A 19,042-nucleotide genomic window follows, 5' to 3' on the forward strand; every position below is an offset into this window, starting at 1 on the left:
CGGCGGCGCCTCCACTGATTTTTTTTTCTGGTCTTTTTTGGATCCAAACAGGAGCGATCAGCCCCTTTTGTCTCAATCTGGATCCGCCACTATGTATAATTTAAGCATTTTAATATGTTGTTTGTGTTGTTGGTAAGCTCTACAAATTCACATGCAATTGGAATGCACCACGACCCCTCGCGGACCGAACCTGTCAAACCGGCCACAATGTAGCGTGGCCAAAAATGGGAGAATTATGAAAATGGCCTAAAAAAGTTGCTCTTAGGAAATTGGCCTCTTTCTTGAATTTAGAAATCTGGCCTCAGATCCAAAATTTCTGAGTTTTTCCTGTTCTTGCACTCCTACAGTCCAAACGAGTGCACTTTACATCGCAAGTGACCGCATGTTGGACCTTCCCTGCTGTTATTATTTTGGGAGAATTAGCGTTTAGTTTCCACCGAAGTTTTCAAGATTCTCTGTTATGTCGAATCTTGTCTGTATAAATTGTGAGACGAATATTTTGACTCTATTTAGTCTATGATTGAACAATATTTGCGAAATATAAAAATATTTCGCATCTGCCTAGGTATAAGGCCCTCAAAAAAGTTGACTTAGGTATTAGGCCTCTATTTTTTTTAGAATTTAGGTGTATGACCTCCAAACAAAAAAAATGAATTATTGCGCCTTCACCATTCCTTTCCTCTCCCTCTACTCACCGTCTTCTCTCTTCTCCTTCCCTGCCCCGTGTTGCGCGAGTCGGCTCAGGAGGTGAAGGAGGAGCTAACGGCGGCGGTGAGCGTCTCGCTCCACCCCGCGTGGCCCTGGCGGGGCGCCCCCGCGCATGGACGCGATAGCGGCGACGGGGACCGTGGCGAGGGCGACCCTGGCCGCACGACCGCACGCCCACGAGCATGGACACGGCGGCGACCGCCCTGGCAGCGCATCCCCGCACAAGGACGCGGGCGTGCCTCGTCCGCCGACGAGGCTACTCGTAGGGCTGGAGAGGGACTGGGGGGGTCGGTGCCCTATCCTCTGATGAATCCACGCTCTGTGCAGCCACCAGCGTAGGGAGGAATTAAGACAGGGCGCCGGGTGGGGGAGTCGCGCCGCGTGGGGAATGGGGGGGGGTGCCGGACTGCGAGCGGCGGCGGCGGCAGGCGACGAAGGATGAGGGGCGGAGCCGTCGATACCGATACGACGCGTTGCGGCGGAGCGGGTGGGAAGCAAATGAGAAAAATAACATGGGGGCATTTTGGACATTTTGCTGCTTAGGCAGGCCACCCAAACGGAGCACTTTCACACAATATGGAGGGAACACAGGTAAAAATAAAGTTGAGAGATGGCACACTAGTCGGATTGATCTTTCCGATGGCAGTTCAGTGTATTTTTTTTGACACATAGGTAAAAGGCTCTAATAGAAGAGACAAATGATAATAAATAAACAAAACTTTTATTTTTTTTACTTTTTCTTCTTATGGGTAAAACTATCTTTTTAGCCCTTACCTAAACAAACTTTTTTAGACCTCATCATCTCTTTTTTTTTTCTCCCCACCCGCCGGGCTATTTAAATTCATTGCACCCACCCTCGATACCCTTTGAGCAATACCCTCCAGATGACGGGCCCAGAGACGGTGGGGGGGGGGGGGTGAACTGCCCACGCAGATGTACCCCTACCGATGCGTCCTCGGCCGCGCCCCCATTGACGGAGGTGAAGCAGGAGGTGTCGGCGCCCTCTTCTTCAGCATTGAAGAAGAAACGCCTTCCCTGGGCAGCGTCACCGCCCCACTTCATGCCAACGAGGGGCGCGGCGAAGAAGCTTGAGGTGAGGAAGGAGAAGAATTCGACAGCGCCGGCGCCAGCAGGGACCTCTTCCAGGACGTTGGCGCCACCAGTGGAGAAGTGCATCCACTCCACCGTGGGCAACGAGAACAGCTACCGTCCATGCCTCCACACAACATATACCTGCGCCGAAACCTTGGAGGTATGATTCCCCTGATCTGCGCGGAAACCCCCTACCCCACCCCAATCGCTCGTGCTTCCTTCGGGGATGAGTGTCTTCTGTGGCTTCCTAGCTTCAAAGCCTTTGGCGCGATGGAGCTTACCCGATCTTGTCGTCGGCCGTGATTGCCGGAGCCTGTGATCCCTGGTGATGGGGATTTCTGGAGTGTCTTCTACTGGAAAGGGTCTAGGGATCTGTTTGTATTTTCTGTCCGCCCGGAGGCCCCTTGCGCAGAGGGACGGGCGTCGGGCGGAACCGCGGGGAAGACCGGAGGCCCATGCCCTTCTCGCGCGCCGCCACGGCCGGCCTGACGCTCGGGGACCTGTTCCTCGGGCCGGGGTTGGACCCTGCTGCTGGAGTACCTGGCCGAGACCGACCCCATCTGGCAGAACACGCACGCCGCGAGCAGGAAGGAGGCCGTGGTCGCGCTGCCCACGGGTCGGGTGCGCGAGGGCTTCATCTGCTACCTGGACGTGGTCGCGGTCGGCAGACAACGACGTACACTGGACCCATCGCCGAACTGGTTCACTGACTAGCTAGTCCAGGTCGAATCAATGCACTGACCTTACCCCGTTTTCACCCAAATCGTGAAGACCCAAATGAAAACCAAACTAAAAACCCAGTTTTAGCCCAAACCATTCCCAGGTTTACTGATCTGTTATTGCTTCTGATCCTATTGTTTCGTGTTTTGCAGAACAAGCCAGAAGATGAGAACAAGCCAGAAGATGAGGATGGTGACCACCTAACCCTGCTCAGCACTGGGAGCAATGTCGGTAGGAGCAGCGGCAGCGCACGCTGCACTGGATCCTACCCGAACGAGAAGTCAATGAGCCCAGAAGAAGTTACGTCCATTGACAAGAGAATAAAAGAACTTCTGGAGATTATGCAGAGCAGCTGGGAATCTAGGCAGGAATTTCTCCATCGTAAGCAGAAGAAACTGGAAAGCAGGATTGAGCAAGTGCAGCAGATGGCTAGGGCGTGTGGTGCAAGTGAACAAACCGATTTGTGGCCATATGTGATGGATATCGCCTGTTCCAAAAGTGCGACCAAGTTCTTCATGGCGTCCGACCCGGCTGGAAGGTTGAAACTCGTTAAGCACTATGCCGAGTTCGAGGATTTTGGTGGATCACAGCCACGTGGCATCCGACGCAAACCACTCCTAAAGGTATGTTCTTGGCCATTCTCTCGATGCGATCCTTTTCAAACATCCAAGTTCCTTCTTGGCCAAATCAATGCTGTCCTAACTGAATTATTGCCTTTGAAACACTTCCATTGGCCATTAGGCCCTTCTATCCATGCAATGAAATGATGTATTAGGTAAATTCCAGTGCGTTGCAACTGGAAAGCATAATGTCATGATACTATAGTTATGAGTGTGTTATATTGTTACCCCAAAAGATATTGCAATCTTGATGTTTGGTGACCAATCATAAGTCTTCATACCATATTCGATGCAAAGTCAGATATGAAATTAGAAATTGCCTCATGTCATATCTTATTGTGAATTTTAAACTGCAAAGCACTTATGACCTTGCAACTAATTATCAAGTTTCAGCTAGTCTCCGTTAAAATCAATATTGCAAGAATCATTGATTTGGAATACAGTGAAAATAAAATCTAAGCTCTACAATGAGATATAAGCATGAGAAGCTTAGTAAATACACATTACGTATTTTCGAATAACACTAATTAAACACTGTCCATCACCGATTTCACCCCCTTCTCATTTCGAGGCACATGCTGCCATTTCTATTATAACAAACCAACTTGAACCATAGGACACGCACACAAAACCACAGGCATATGCTGTCATTCCCATATGACTCGCGAAGGCAACTTTGGCAGGGAGAGGGTATAGTCCGGCTCTTCCAAGCCCAACACCGCCATCCTTGCAAGGAGGCAAATGGGCGGTGGCTATGTTGTCACTGCACACACATCATAACAGCCACAAAACCTTAAAAGAAGACCACCGGTGTTGCTTTGCAAGTAGTTGCCCTAAATCTCCATTTACACATCATTGATCTGTAAACATGGTGCCAAAACTAATTAGTCTGATAAGGGTTAACATACTAAGCAAAAGGAAGATTAGTTTTTCTGTTGGAGTTGATAAGTGAAACACAACTAACTACACAAGCAAATTACTAAGCAGCATCGATGCATGAAAAGAAATGCATATGTAGCAGCATAGTGCCATCTTTGTTTTGGCAGTGCACAGTTTGTTCCTCTTTTTTGGTTTCAAATCCATGGCACTTATTTTTCTTCTAAAAAATCAGAGACTAAGGCAGCGGCCTACAGGTAGATTCAGACAATGATACAAGGGGGTACGCCTGCTAGTGGGGGCAAACCCTCCCCAGACTCAACCCACCGCGCAATTGACGAGTCGTCCACCCGCCCTGCCACTGCCCACAAAAACAATCCAGTGAACCTGCCCCAACCTGCCCTGATATTGGTTGGTTAACCCAAAGCTACCCGCCCGCCCCGCCCTGCCCCATTGTCACTGCGCAGATGCAGTTGTCCACGCCGGCTCCATGTGCTCGCGGCCCTGCGCAGATGCAGCACAGCTAGGAAAGCCAGTCTGCACCATTCAGCTACGAAACAGCAAAATGACGTACATAGCAGTTCATTGTATTTTCAAAACACAATAAAACATAGAAGCTAAGAGACATTCATAAATCAACTTAATTGTACAGCAGTTTAATTACGTAGCACAACACAGTTACTTCCATCAACTACTTTCAAGTGTTGCTGCTCCTATAGAACTCAGTCAAGTGCTTATGCTTACAAAGCTTCCATCCACTACTTCCAGCAACCATATTGACAACCATAACCACACAATGAATTCTGCACACCAGTATATAGCTTCTTTTTCCATACTGATTTTTGCACACCAAAAGGGCAAAAGAGAGGGCCAAGCAAGCCTAAGTCACTGCAAAAGGGGCAAAAAAGATTCATTCAGTGATTGATCCGATGATTGCAGTTCACCCGAAGTCACCATCACAACTTGATAAGAGGAATACAGCATGGATCAGAAATTCGAAACAAACAGAAAGCCTATACAGAAATTTGAAACAAACTCTCGAGTCTCGACAGTCCAAGGCCTATACATAAGTAGGTTTCTGTTCTCACCTATACATTAGTCGGTTTCTAGTCCTAAGAGCTCAGCCTATCACTGATCGTTGTGTTTTTCTTAGGACTCAATTTGGGTGCCTAGTTTATTCTTAACATTATGCCACATATTTCCAAGTTTGGTCCATTTTTCTTTTCAAAGAAACTATAGAACAAATTGATCACATATAGAACTGCATGTTTGATTCATCAAAAGAGATGTTCAGGAAATAGTGTTATTATTATATCAGTAGTTCAGTACCAAAACCATGATGATAATGAGCTATAAGAGCATCCACAAATACAGATGTTTTTAACACGGATACTGAACTATATGAACTACAGTCACAAATTCCAAAGCATATACAAATTCGAGCTTTCCTATCTGTTTGGAGAAACATGCACTGTAGCCTGGTCTAGGCATTTGTTCACTGCAGGTCTAGTTCTGACATGTCTTGTATTATTGTCATGGGCAGCCAACAGGCTGCCAGGGCCGATGGGCTGAAAGTTCGGCCCAGTTATCTTTATAAGTTTAGTTATCTTTGTATTTACAATTTATATTAGTCCCAGATAGGTTATCCAGTAAAACTCTAGTCTGGAAATGAAAGGAGAGTTCAGCTGCTGCTACTACTTTTCTGTACTCCAACTAAATTCCTGAATGAAAACAGAAATATGCAAGATGACTATTGATCGAAATATGTGCGTTTATTGAATGTGAGTTGTTGCCATATATATAGAGTTGAAGAAGTGCTGACTGTTTTTTTTAATTTGTGCAGAGGGATGCAGAACTTGATGAGGTTGTTTCTGAAGATGAATGGGAGGACCAATTTTTTAAACTGGTCCTAGATAAAATTAACAATGCAGTTGGTTTCAGCCACGGTATGTATGAGTATCCTATGCATCTGGACAAGTACTGCAATGGGGCTGAGTATAGGAAACCACTCTTGACTGGGTTGGAATGGGTAGAGAGGAAGTTGGCCAATAGTACTGCATAACATGTTTAGAATGAGCCCAACTATGTTCTATAGGCTGCATGACTCTTTTTGACCTTGAAAATATGGCCTTAAATGTACAACCAATTAAGTTAGGCTGCATGACTATGTTCTATAGCTGGTAGTTATAACAGTTTTGTAATTGAAACACTCTACACTTGCAGGTACTTCATGTAGGGAAGTACCACCTGGTGGACCGGTCCGGTTACCTTACTCAAAAGGGAAGCAAGTATCATCTTCAAGACCTCCAAAACGCAGCAAAAGCACATCGTAGAAAGGAGATATTCAACTATGCTCATTCGTAATCGCATAGAAATGTCATCGAAAGGGCCTGCCACCATGTTTTTCTGCGCCTACTATTGCCATTGGGCTAATGAATAAGTCTTGACAAACGTGTGAGTCAAAGTATGCATGCTTTATGTAGATGTTGTAATATTTTTCAGCTTTGTATGTTTGAGGACATTTATTTTTACTCGTTGAGGACATGTAATGATTTTTTGAATGGTTCCATGATGTTTTTAGCACCATTTGCACTGAATAAAATATTGAGTTGATTATGCAAGATTTGTCAGTTAATGAATCAGCTGTGCATGCTGATTCAGTTATGGACGGTGATTATGCAGTCCAAATTAGAGCTCATGTCAAGTAGTTAAGGAAGAAATTCAATGCCAAAGGATTGGTGGTAGTTTGATGAAGGACATGAAGTCAATGTTGAGCATCCAATCCATGTCCTACTAGTCTTAATGAGGAATGTGATTCTAGTGTGGCATCACCGATGAATGTGATGATTAATATGATGAAACATCTGGTGTAGTGGTGTGTATGGTATTCCTAAGATTTGATGGTAGTACTTCAGTACCAAATTTCAGTGTAGGCATGAAATTTATCGATAAATCAACATTCAGAGAAGTTCAGCTTGCTACATAGTGTGATGTAGGTGTGGGAGATATGAATGTTCAACAGCAAATTGGAGATGTCATGACTTGGAGTAGGTCTGGCCTTGATGGGGTTACTGTTCAAGCTTCTATTATTGAGCATGCTCTTGCAACAGCAATGCCTGTACCTGAACACGATTTCCTTGATGAAGACGAAGACCCAGATGACACTTATATAAGTGATGGAGTCGTCCCTCCTTTCAGTGTTTTGAGAGATGATTCAGATGATGTTCTTTTTTGATAAATGATTTAGCTTTTTCTATTTCTTTGATCCCTATGTGGATGCTTTCAGTGTTTTGAGAGAAATTTGTATTTCAGTAGACACGAACTATCATTTTTTTATTAAGCACTATTATTTCTGAGTATGCCAACAGTAAAGTCTAAACCTCACAAAAACTAACATCCAAAACTTTGAGCAAGTCAGACACATAGGCAACACACAAAGCAAAGAAATATTAGGTCCAAGCAACTCATTTGCCTTATATATATTAGGTCCAAGCAGTTAAACGACATAGTTCTACTGATTCCCATTAGACAAGTCTTTTCATTTCCTAACATTTATTTATTTACACCAAAAGATAAGTCTGCATCACCATGCACCAGGAACTACACCAAAAGAGAATGCACTATCTGCATCACCAGGAACCAGCATAGCCTAACTTAGCATGCACTACTACACCATGCATGCACTAGCTGGACATGTTGCGCTTTACAATGCAGTCTAGTCATTTGGAAAAAACCTCTTCTTGACAGTACGGTACAGCTTATCGATCCTCTTGTCAATGTCCTCCATTGCCTTCTCAAATAAGTCAGCCAGGTCATCGGAGCTGTCATCGCTTGGGTCGGTGTAGAAACTATAAGACGATGTATCACTGTTGAAAGATGATGGCTTGCTGGTCTGTTTGGAATAAATTAGTAAGAATGGATCAGTAAAGTGTAAATCTAAAAAATGATGTAAGCAAATGCTAACCATTTGGCCTATCTCCTTAATTATCACTACATGCTTAAATACGTAGAGGAGTCTTAGCAGCAAATTAAAATTTCTTCTACAGATTTTACCCCTTTGGCCTTCTTGACAACGGACACTGCAGCCTTCTTGTTGGCGGTGCGGCATGCCCTTTTGGACCCAGACGCCGCTCCTGGAGCCTTCTTATTGGTGTTGCAGCATGCCCTTTTGGAGCCGGACGCCGCTCCTGGAGCCTTGAAATTAGAAGGAATAAATCTGTTAAGTACATTTGTGTACCATGTGTAACCCTAAATCATATTTACGGAAACACCAGTTCAATTTTACAAGCATTCACAACATGCGAGTCTCCCTAGTTCATAACTGTCTGGTACCATATAGTGCAAACATGCAAGAACAGGAATACAGCATCCCAGTGATACATAGTTGTGATAGATGTTGAAGCTTTCGGTAATTTGTTACAAGATTTAGAGCTTCACAAGATTTCTAAATGAAGGAAGCTGATAAGAGCTAATCACATTGTTAGTTACAGTCAATTTATTTCGAGTTCACAAATAAACTTCTTCATTGCTTCTAATTTATTAGCCAGTGGTCATCTAATTTTGTATAAGTACTAGATACAATAAGTTTCTACATTTGGTTCAATGTCGTTAGGCTATTAAATGAAATGTTCTCTTGTCAATGAACTTGTGAGATGAATATGTCCCTGTGCTCTAACTCTTTTTTTTTCCTAATCCTATCATGCAGTCTGCTACCAAGGAGCGTTCTTATTGACAATAACACATACTTTGAAATCATTAAAATCATTCAGAAATTATATTAACCAGTCGGTCAAGCAAAAAGAACTAGGCTAAATCCACTGGCTGGTTTGTCCAACAAGAGTGCGGCAACGCCGCGCTTGGCTTTCTAGTATTTCCCGATGATGTTGTCCCTAAATCCCCCATTCAAACCAATTTTGTCCCTAAATCCCCCATTCAAACCCTAAATCCCAACTAGGCCGACAAATGTGTAACCCTAAATCATACCAATGGCTTCACAGCTGTTGTCTCTGTCGCCTCATTGACGTTGAGGTCACGGTCGAAGTCGGAGTCAAGGTACGAGCCAGAGTCGTTGTTGGAGTCGGAGTCCGTGACCGTGACCACGACCGGCTCGGGGGAGAACTGGCCGAGCTTGTTCCGCGCTTGGGTCCGAGAGTTGTGGCCGCGCCTGCCGCTGGCCATCTTCGACGCCGGCGAGTCCGCCGTCACCGCCGCGCCTCTCTTTGCTGGCTCTTGCAAATGGTCAACTCGATGGGAAGGGGAATGGGAAGCGGAAGGGAAGGGGATGGGGTCACGGGTGCTTGTTAGGTTATAGGCGAATCGAACTGGGCCGGCCCATTTGCAAAATACTGATGGTACACACCACCAAGGGGTCACAGGCGCTCATTCCTTGCCAATTTTATATCCCACCTCGCTAGTTCAGGGACAGAACAATCAACTTAAAAAGCGAAGCTCTCCTATCCAGATTGAACTCCTTCTCACATAATCCTAAGGCATATCGTGAACTATATTGGGCCTGTTGGGCCAATAGCTCTGCCCGCTCCCTTTCGGTTGAGTTTGTTATACTTTTAAATATCCTTTTAACAATTTTTTGTCTTTATTTGTTATACTTTTTTAAATATCCTTTTAAACAGTACCAATTCTGGACTAAAATAAAATAAAAATTCTATACATATGATTTTCAAATTCATAGAATTATAAATTCTTTTTACTCCTTAATATATTTTTGTATACTCTTTGTCGACATACATTTTAATATTTAACAATGCCAAATTTCAAAAAAGAATTAAACTACTACTACTACTACTACTACTACTACTACTACTACTACTACTACTACTACTACTACTACTACTACTACTACTACCCCTAACATTTGTCATCAAACATTTTTATTAGTATATTATTAGTATAAATTTATGGTTTTTATTTATATTAAGAGAAAACCATAAATTTTTGTTATATATACTTATAAGTATCCTTTACATAGTAAAATTATACTCCCTCCATTCTAAATTATAAGTCATTCTATGAATTATAAATTCCGAACATCCTAAATTTGACCAAATTTATATAATAAGATAGTACTCCCTCCATCCCAAATTGTAAATCGTTTGACTTTTTTTACTCCAGTCAAACTTGGTATTAAAAAAGTTAAACCAATACCTATTTGATGACATAAATCTTTGTGATTCTTTTAATTTGGGATGGAGGAAATACAAAACATCTTTCTGTTAAGGGTGTGTCATTTACCACCAGAAGAATAACATATTTGATCCTAAAATATATATATATAGAAAATGCGAGCACCTACGTCAAGTCGATAAATACGAGCACCTCGTAAAGGCGAGCAGGGAGCAGTGATTCATGTTGTGCTGCTTGATGCGAACACTGGACATGTTGTCACTTTAGGACCCGAGTCATCTGTGAAATTGGACATTCTGGTACTTGAGGGTGTATTTAATAAAGAGGAAGACGAGGGTTGGACCGAAGAAGACTTTGAAGTCACATTGTTAAAGAACGAGAAGGCAAGAGACCTCTTTTATATAACGGAAAAAGTCTACATAACCCCCCAAACTATTTAGAGTGGAATTCCTCACCCCCCAAACTATAAAACCAGATATTCTACCCTCTGAACTTTCAAAACTGGTCAAATAATCCCCTCGAGTGGTTCTAGAGGGTGGTTTTGTCTTTTTCTTTTTTATTTATTTTCGTTGAATCTTTGAAAAATCATAATAAATCACAAAAAGTCATAAAATAAAAGATTCAATTTTGTTGGACTACTGAGTAGGTCTAAATAGTGAATATATAATATGATATACTTTAGTACAAAGTTTTTTTTGTAGCTTTAAATCTATGTTTTTATGTAATTAATTAGAATAATTCATATATGTAGTTCCTATGGTCCAATTGTGGTAAAATTTTTATGGTAGGCTCATTATTGTATGCTTGAACTATGGTAAAAATTTTATACTCATTGGATCACATATAACTTAGTTATAGTTATAGATAAAGCATAGATTTAACAAGAATAAAGTTAAATAAATCTATAACTAAATTATACTTGATCCAATGGATACAAAAATTTTACCATAGTTCAGACATACAATAATGAGCCCACCATAAAAAATTTACCACAATTGAACCATAGGAACTACATATATGAATTATTCTTTTTAATTATAGAAAAATATAGATTTAAATATACAACAAAAACTTTGTACTAAAGTATACCATATTATATATTCATTGTGTAGATCTACTCATCATAAGTCCAACAAAATTGAATTTTTCATTTTATGATTTTTCTGTGATTTATTATGTTTTTTCAAAGATTCAGCGGAAATAAATAAAAAAGAAAAAGACAAAATCATCCTCTAAAACCACTTTAGGGGGTTATTTGATCGGTTTTGAAAGTTCAGGGGTAGAATATCCGTTTTTATACTTTGGGGGATGAAGTATTCCACCTTAGATAGTTTGGGGGATTATGTAGACCTTTTCCTTTATATAATTACTAGAGACTAAAAGAAGGTTTTGGGACTGTTCCTATTATGATACAAAATGTCTAGTATAAAAGAATATCAACTGGACACTAGGCCCAACTCAAACAGGCCCAATTCGGCTAGAGGCCCACAGCTCCAAAACAATAGTACAGACACCTCTTTAAACGCACGTCTGAGGAAAGAATATTGCAGACGTGTACACCAAACAAACGTCTGTAATTTTCGCCTGTGCAATGCGCGTCTGTGTTCATGATAATCAGAGACGGGTGTTTATTGAGACTCTTATTACAGACGCTTGTGATTCAACAGACGTCTGTGTTAATTCTTATTACAGACGCATGTTTAACAGTTCTTATACATGACATGCGGATTTAAGCTTTTTTCACATAGTGTGTGCCATCGAATAGTGCCTGAGAAATCTCGCCACCATCATTCATATTGCATATCGGATATCACCATAACCAATAAAGGAGAGACTACAGTATATAATGCTTCTATTCAATTTTTTTCCTTTGATTCAAAAGGTTTTTTTTGAAACTCCTTTGATTCAAAAGCTGATTGAACCCTTCGAAACATATATATATACACTTTTCAACTATAAAAAATAGGATATATTGTTATCGTTCCATTATGGGGCCACACTATGATATACTCCATCCGTCCACGAAAGAATCAATTCCTAGGATCCGTGTCAGTCAAACTTTTTAAAGTTTGACTAACTTTATAGAAAAGAATAACAACATCTATAATATAAAATACACATTATATGAAAATATATTCTATGATAAATCTAATGATAATAATTTGATACCATAAATCTTAGCATGTTTTTCTAAAAATTTGGTCAAAGTTTAAAAAATTTGACTTAAGACAACTCTAGAAATTGTCTCTTTCGTGGACGGAGGGAGTATATGTGATACAAAGGCTATTTAAATAGATATAGCTATTGAGTGCAATATTGTGAATTTATCAGCACCGTCTTTTAACTAAAAGTAGGATTTATCGGTGTCGTTCAGTCACGATAAAAAAAAAGATATCTATTTGCTCCTCTTCTAAAGATGCTAAACATGTCTAAATGATGTATTCATAATGGTCTACCGAGAGTGCAGTGTCATAGATCTGTGGGCAAACCCACTTGATAAATAGACATGACTAATGAGTGTAGTGTCGTAGATCTGTTGGCACCCCTTGTTAACTAAGAACATGATTTATTGTTGTCGTTTGGTTATTGGACCGTACTATTAAAAAAATAATATTTGATTGCCTCTTCTAAAGACGCTAGATGTATCTAAACGATGTACCCACGATGGTCTACCGACTACAGTGTTGTAGATCTGTGGGCATCTCTTTTAACTAAGAATATAATTTATTGTTGTCGTTCAGTCATTGGACTGTACTATTAAAAAATAATATCTGATTGCATCTTCTAAAGACGCTAGACGTGTCTAAACGATGTACCCACGATGGTCTACCAAGTGCAATATCATAGATCTGTGGGCAACCTCTTTTAACTAAGAGTATGATCTATGTAAGGCCCACTTGATAAATCGACATAGCTACCTACTGCAGTGTTGTAGATCCGTCGGTACCTTTTTTAACTAAGAATAGGATTTATTGTTGTCGTTCGGTAATTGGACCACACTATAAAAAAATAATATCTAATTTGTTTCTCTTCTAAAACGCTAGACGTATCTAAACGATGTACCCGCGATAATCTACGCCATCAAAATGTGGGCCTACTGACATCAACCAATCTGCAAACGAGTGTCTGCAGCCGGATGGGTGTGATGAGAAGGCATCCCCCAACTATACTTTCTTTTCCGTAGAGAACCCTATTCCCCATCCCAAAGCCCGCCGCAGCATGATATGATATCTCCGAGATACAGATCGAGCCGAAGTCCGTATAGAGAAAGAGGCCCTAACCCTAGCTCCGGCGGCCGCCGTATGCGGTGTGTGGTGGGATCAGAAAAGCAAGAAAAGATGGGCGCAGGCAGGAGGACCATGTCTCCGCCAGTCCGCCGTCTATATAACGCGGCACAAACCCCCCGGCCGTAGCCACACTGCAGCCAAGCAGAAAGCAGATCTCTAGCTAGCGCACACACACACACACACACGCACAGATCTGAAGTTCTGAACCACGCACCGGCCCTGTCTTCTCCAAGTCCGGCCGGCGGATCGATCGATCGATCGATCTCCAAGCCGGCTGATCGGCATGATCTCTACATGAATGAACGAACTCTCCTTCATGGTTGTTTGTTTGTTGGTCTTTAGTGCGTGGTTTTGTGGTGGTGGTGGCGTCGGTTTTGTTCCATGGCTAACTGACAGAAGAGAGTGAGCACACAGCGGGCAGACTGCATCGATCTGAACCGAGACGACGCAAGTAGGAATGATGATGATGATGCAGCTGCTGCTGCGTGCTCACTTCTCTCTCTGTCAGACCTCTACGGCCGGGGACGACTCTCCCTGCCACCACTACTACCTGCCATGGCCTACTCTCTCTCTGTATCTCTCTTGCGCGTTCTTGCAAGTTGCAGGCCACTGAATGAATGGATCAGCTGGTGTGGCTTTATGTGCGACGGGATAGCAGGGGTTCGCAGGGACAGGGAGAGTGTGCAAGATAAGGCCGGCCACCGATCTATTTGGGCGGGGGTCTCGTCCTTATCTTGTACTACTACGACGACCGCCGCCCGCCCTACTACGTCTCTCCCCCCGAGGACGGGGCGTCTCTGCGTCTCAGCGGTGGTGCAGTTGGTCCCGTACTTTGGAGCAAGGTACGTGTCGGCTAGTAGCTAGCTGTGCGTGCTCCCTCCCGTCCTGATGCGCGCGCGCATGCCATGCCCTTCCCTACTGCCTTTTGCTTGTGCGCTCGCTTGCTTTCCTCTCGGCCTCACGTTGCAGGCCGTGGTGTGGTCTCGATCTCGGCTTCCCCTTCCCCAGGTCGAGGGAGAGAGCCAGAGATCGAGGGGGGACATGCCTCGGGCCAAGGAGATGCCCGGCCGCCCGCGCGCGTGCTAGATAGATTGATTGATTAACTGATCTCGATCACCGATCTCGCTGCCGGCGCGGCTTTCCAAAGCACGCCTGTAGTAGCCGAACCTTGGTACGGCACCCGTCTTCTTCTTCTTTCCCTCTCCATCGATCTGCTACCTAGCTAACGTAGTACTTGTTCTCGCCTCGTGTCTCTCCGTAGCTTCGAGATCTGTTGATAACTCGAAGAAAAACCCAGGATCTGAGGTTAGCTGATCCGTAGCTTCTTTTTCTCCCTCATCTGAAACGTTTCTGTTTGCAGTGGTGCCATCATCTCATGTGCTGCAGGTAGGTTTTTTGGGGCAGCCATGGTGGTGCTGGCTCCTCCAGGAGGTAGATCTGCCTGCCCTGAAGAGGAAAGGAGCGTCAGTGCGCCTGCCTTCCAGATCTGGAAGCTGCAGTTCCTGCTTACGTAAGCGTACTTGCAGATCTCAACAAGTACGGTAATTGTTCGTATTTTTTGTATATGCGTTTGCTTGCTAAAATCTTACATGTGTATATAGTACTGCTGCTAATTAAAATCTTACATGTGTATATAGTATATGTATGTATATATGATCCGTCCATCCAGTAAACCAAAACCGTGAATGAATTCAATTGCTGATCCTGATCCTGATCTTTGAACAAAGTTAATTGAGTTTGTTATGCACGCACAGATAAATGCATCTTATTAATTATTGAAGATGGAGTAGAGCCTTTCAGATCTCATATATATTATTCTTGTACTTTTATTTTCTTGAACGAGGTGTAGGATGACACAATATTAAGACCAGCAACAATCTGACATAGATGAGTAGTAACGTTAACGCAGTATTCTTATTTAAGGCTTTACCATTGAATGATTTTCTTGTGATTGGCAATGGATAGTTATAATCCTTCAGAAATTCCTAAATTAAGTATATGCAGATTCATGTCAGTAACACACATCTGGACTATAGCTTGGCAACTATAATAGTATTCTAGAATAGATGGTTTTAATTTCCAGCTTATTGTGGTGATTAATAATAATTGTCCTTTCATTTGTATGCAGGAGTCCTAAATCTGGATCACCCATGCAGTTTTTGCTGCACAAAAAAACATTAGATTGATTGTGGCATGAAATATCCTTTCATAATTAGCTTCTTGAAAAAGTCTGAGGTTTGTCGTTCTCAATGCTTTTGAACAAAATATGGAATGGACGCTCATTACAATTTCATGTGGTCCTACCGGTTCCATCAGGCTAGAAGTACACATCTTTTGCAAAGATTGAGATGTTCTTTCCAAAACAGGAAATAGGTGCAATTTTATGTGGACCTTATTAGTAGGCTAGGGCAAGTCACGCTTATTTCATCTATATTTTTTTCTGTATAGGCTTATATTTGGTTATTGCCAGGGTAGATTATTTGCAAATATACTCCCTCCGTCCCCAAATACTGCTATTTCTAGCAGATTTCAGACATATTAGTATGGCAAACAAAAGACCATTCTACCCTCCATTAATTTGAGTTCCACCATTTAATCATGCACGTTAAGTCATGGTTTTCTGGTTCCAACGAGCTGCATTTAATGCCAACTAAACAGACTCAACCAATTATCATGCAACAAAGTACTGCTCCCTAGAAGAAATTAAATGGGCTGGTGGACCACGAAAGTTCTGAGGAGAAATTAAATGGGCTGGTGGTCCGAGTATATTAGTAGAAATAGCAGTATATGTGGACAAAATTTTCTCCTAGAAATAGCAGTATTCAGGGACGGAGGGAGTATATCATGACTTAAGTTAAAAGCTACGGTGCCTGTTTTGCTATATATTTGTCTTTATGAATTATGATGGAGTAAAATTTAACCTTAATGCTGTTGTGTTTTCCAATACTTGTTGTGATCTAGTATTAGTTACTTGTCAACTACTAACACCTTGACTCTACAGCCATAACAGTATTTACTTTAGTTTGAAATCTGAAAAGTCTGATTTTTTCGCTATATATATCATAGCTCTCATGAATAATATGATTTTTATAATTCATCATACATACAGTTATGCTAGTTGAAGCTTTGCATGACTTGTGTACATCTGCTTCCTGGATTTTTTAATTAATTGTATTACTAGATAGGTCCATATATATGAATTCGAGATATATAAGGCATGCCAACAATTACTACCAGTGGATCACCGCTTGTGTGTCTCCTTCAAAGCTTATCCACATGGCCTGAATTGAACAGGCACACCCTTCCTGAGCATGGTCCTGGGCACGTGTTGCCAATGTTTGGACATCTGGAGATAAAACTCTGATCACATGCATGAAGTCATGAATCAGGGAGGCAGAGTATCCACAAACGCCTTTCTCTGGTCCCTAGATAGATAAACGCGCATGCTCTCCAATAGTGATGACAACACGGGCACACGGCAGCTGCTATCAGACAGATATGCAAATAGACTTGTTGCATCTGTAAGTGATTGTGAATTTGAACATCAGTGTAGCTTAGCTTGTATTTTGGTAGGTTTCAGCTTTATTCGATGAAGTTTCCTAGTCTCGTTGCCTCTTAAATTCGTTGATTTTATGTAGCAGGCAACTTTGGCTTCAGAGGATAGTATGTAGCTATATATATTTCTGCCGTTACTAGTTACTACCAATAACTGAATCAAAGGTTTAACCTTTTAGCAGAAGATCTGCAGTATATTCTATTAAAATGTTTATTTAATTTTGTATACATGAAATTATTAGTATGCAGATATCATACACAATGTTATCTCTACTGCTTGTTGCAGACTTATACCGCCAGCAGTAGCGGCAGAGCTCCTGCCTTTACTTTAAAAAAACAAAAATACCGCCAGCAGTACGGTGCTGGGCTACTCATGCCTTTATTAAATGTTCTTTCACATATTCTCTCTGTACTAAAAAGAAGTTATTTTGGACAGCGAAGCGATATTTAAAGTATAACTTTGACTTCTTATTTTTATAAAAATATTTATCAAAAAATAATATATGTATAATTTTATGAAAGTATTGTTTCAGGCAAATTTGTTGATATGGTTTTCGTATTTTCATACTCAATAACTTGAAAGTTATCTATGATTTATATTCTCAATGTTTAATCGAAACTTTGTCCAAAACGACTTCCTTTTCGAGTATGGAGGTAATATTATGCTTAAAACCAACCAAATTAATTAAATCACATTCTTTTATAATATCTTCATTAGATATTTGTCTAAACTTACTTATATCCAGAATTGCATTCTTTTGGGGCTGATGAAATAATTGATATTTAGATATTTGGTTTGGTTAGTTATATATACGTGCTATAGTATCATCATATCGCGTCCTTTGTGCATATCCATATAGAGTCTACAAGTTTTATCATTTTCCAAAGCTGCAAGTGCTGATAATATAAAATTTTATCTCTTTCACGTGTAACTAGGTCACAAAAAAATCATTTTGCCTATTAATTTATAAAATCTGTAAGTCAAAGGTTTACAAGATCAGGCCCGTTAAGCCCTTGTCGATCTCGGTCCCCTCACAATTATATTCTGGTCGTCATATACATAATCTCAAGTTTTTTTAAAAAAAGTCACACTGTCGTTTAGGACCACGATCAAAGAATCTCCTTTTTGTTGATTATATATTGGTGTTTAAACTAGACCCTGAGTTCGTTTCAATAGGCAGTGCTTGTACATATGGTGCTATACTGCTATATATCTGTATTATATATCCGCTGAAGGCAGAACTCGATCACTAGTGGAAACAGCAACGCTGCCGAGGGTTTTCTGTTTTGCCGAGGGCCGGATATCGGGCACTCGGCAAAGGCCATCTTTGCCGAGGGCCGACCCTCGGCAACGAGGGACCCTCGGCAAAGGCTTCTTCGCCGAGGGCCGGGCCCTCGGCAGAGAAACGCCCTCGGTCAATAAGGCCCATCTTTGCCGAGGGTCGGGCCCTCGGCAAAGAAGGGGCACTCGGCGGTGTTGGCCCAGAGTAACGGCGGCTCTGGGCGTTAGGCTTTGCCGAGGGCCCATAGTTAAGCCCTCGGCAAAGCGCTGCCGGAGGTCCGACTTTGCCGAGGGCCCACCAGCCTGCCCTCGGCAACTCCCCTCTTTGCCGAGGGTCTGGCATGGGCCCTCGGCAATTTTTTTTTTGTTTTTTGTATCCATGTTTTTTTTCTTTCTGTGGCACACCTACACTATTTTTAACTACATGCCAAAGTTTGGTTCATTTTGAAATAACTTTGTTATATTTTTTGGATTTTTTGAATTTGTTTAATTTTTCGACAAATTTCAAATTCAAACTACAGGTGTATTAAATAATATTATTTAATTATTTCAATCTTGACATTCATGATTGTTAGTGTATTTCCAGGCCGTATGTAGAAAGCCACATGAAATATCGAACGTTTACCCCCGAAACATGTCGACCAAGTTGCGTGAAATCGTTTTTTTAAATATATAAAATGAAAACAAACTCAGAAAATCACGAAACTTGGCGACATAACATGTTATCACATGTGGATGCTATGATAAAAATTCTAAAACAT

The 19,042-nt window shown here is 41.7% G+C and overlaps 1 protein-coding gene and 1 long non-coding RNA gene across 3 annotated transcripts; both read left to right on the forward strand.

The window, feature by feature from the left end:
• On the forward strand, positions 2,726–6,632 carry LOC8077846. Its single transcript, XM_021464593.1, has 3 exons — positions 2,726–3,143; positions 5,860–5,962; positions 6,240–6,632. Exons 1-3 carry the CDS (start codon positions 2,805–2,807, stop codon positions 6,347–6,349), a joined length of 552 nt encoding a protein of 183 aa, XP_021320268.1. The 5' UTR covers positions 2,726–2,804; the 3' UTR covers positions 6,350–6,632.
• On the forward strand, positions 13,409–15,735 carry LOC110436903. 2 transcript variants are annotated; one of them, XR_002454810.1, is made up of 4 exons: positions 13,409–14,615; positions 14,706–14,749; positions 14,831–14,980; positions 15,573–15,735. It is a non-coding gene; the product is annotated as an uncharacterized LOC110436903 (long non-coding RNA). The 2 variants fall into 2 exon arrangements; XR_002454809.1 differs by having other exon boundaries at positions 14,831–14,954.

Source organism: Sorghum bicolor, chromosome 7 (assembly GCF_000003195.3).
Source record: "Sorghum bicolor cultivar BTx623 chromosome 7, Sorghum_bicolor_NCBIv3, whole genome shotgun sequence".
Classification (NCBI taxonomy): domain Eukaryota; kingdom Viridiplantae; phylum Streptophyta; class Magnoliopsida; order Poales; family Poaceae; genus Sorghum; species Sorghum bicolor.

What these genes read in the sequence shown, in the direction of transcription:
- LOC8077846 (XM_021464593.1), top strand. Translation starts at nt 2,805, where the DNA reads ATGAGCCCAGAAGAAGTTACGTCCATTGACAAGAGAATAAAAGAACTT. An exon ending in GACGCAAACCACTCCTAAAG is followed by an intron (nt 3,144 to 5,859) that starts GTATGTTCTTGG and finishes TAATTTGTGCAG; the next exon opens with AGGGATGCAGAACTTGATGA. An exon ending in TGCAGTTGGTTTCAGCCACG is followed by an intron (nt 5,963 to 6,239) that starts GTATGTATGAGT and finishes CTACACTTGCAG; the next exon opens with GTACTTCATGTAGGGAAGTA.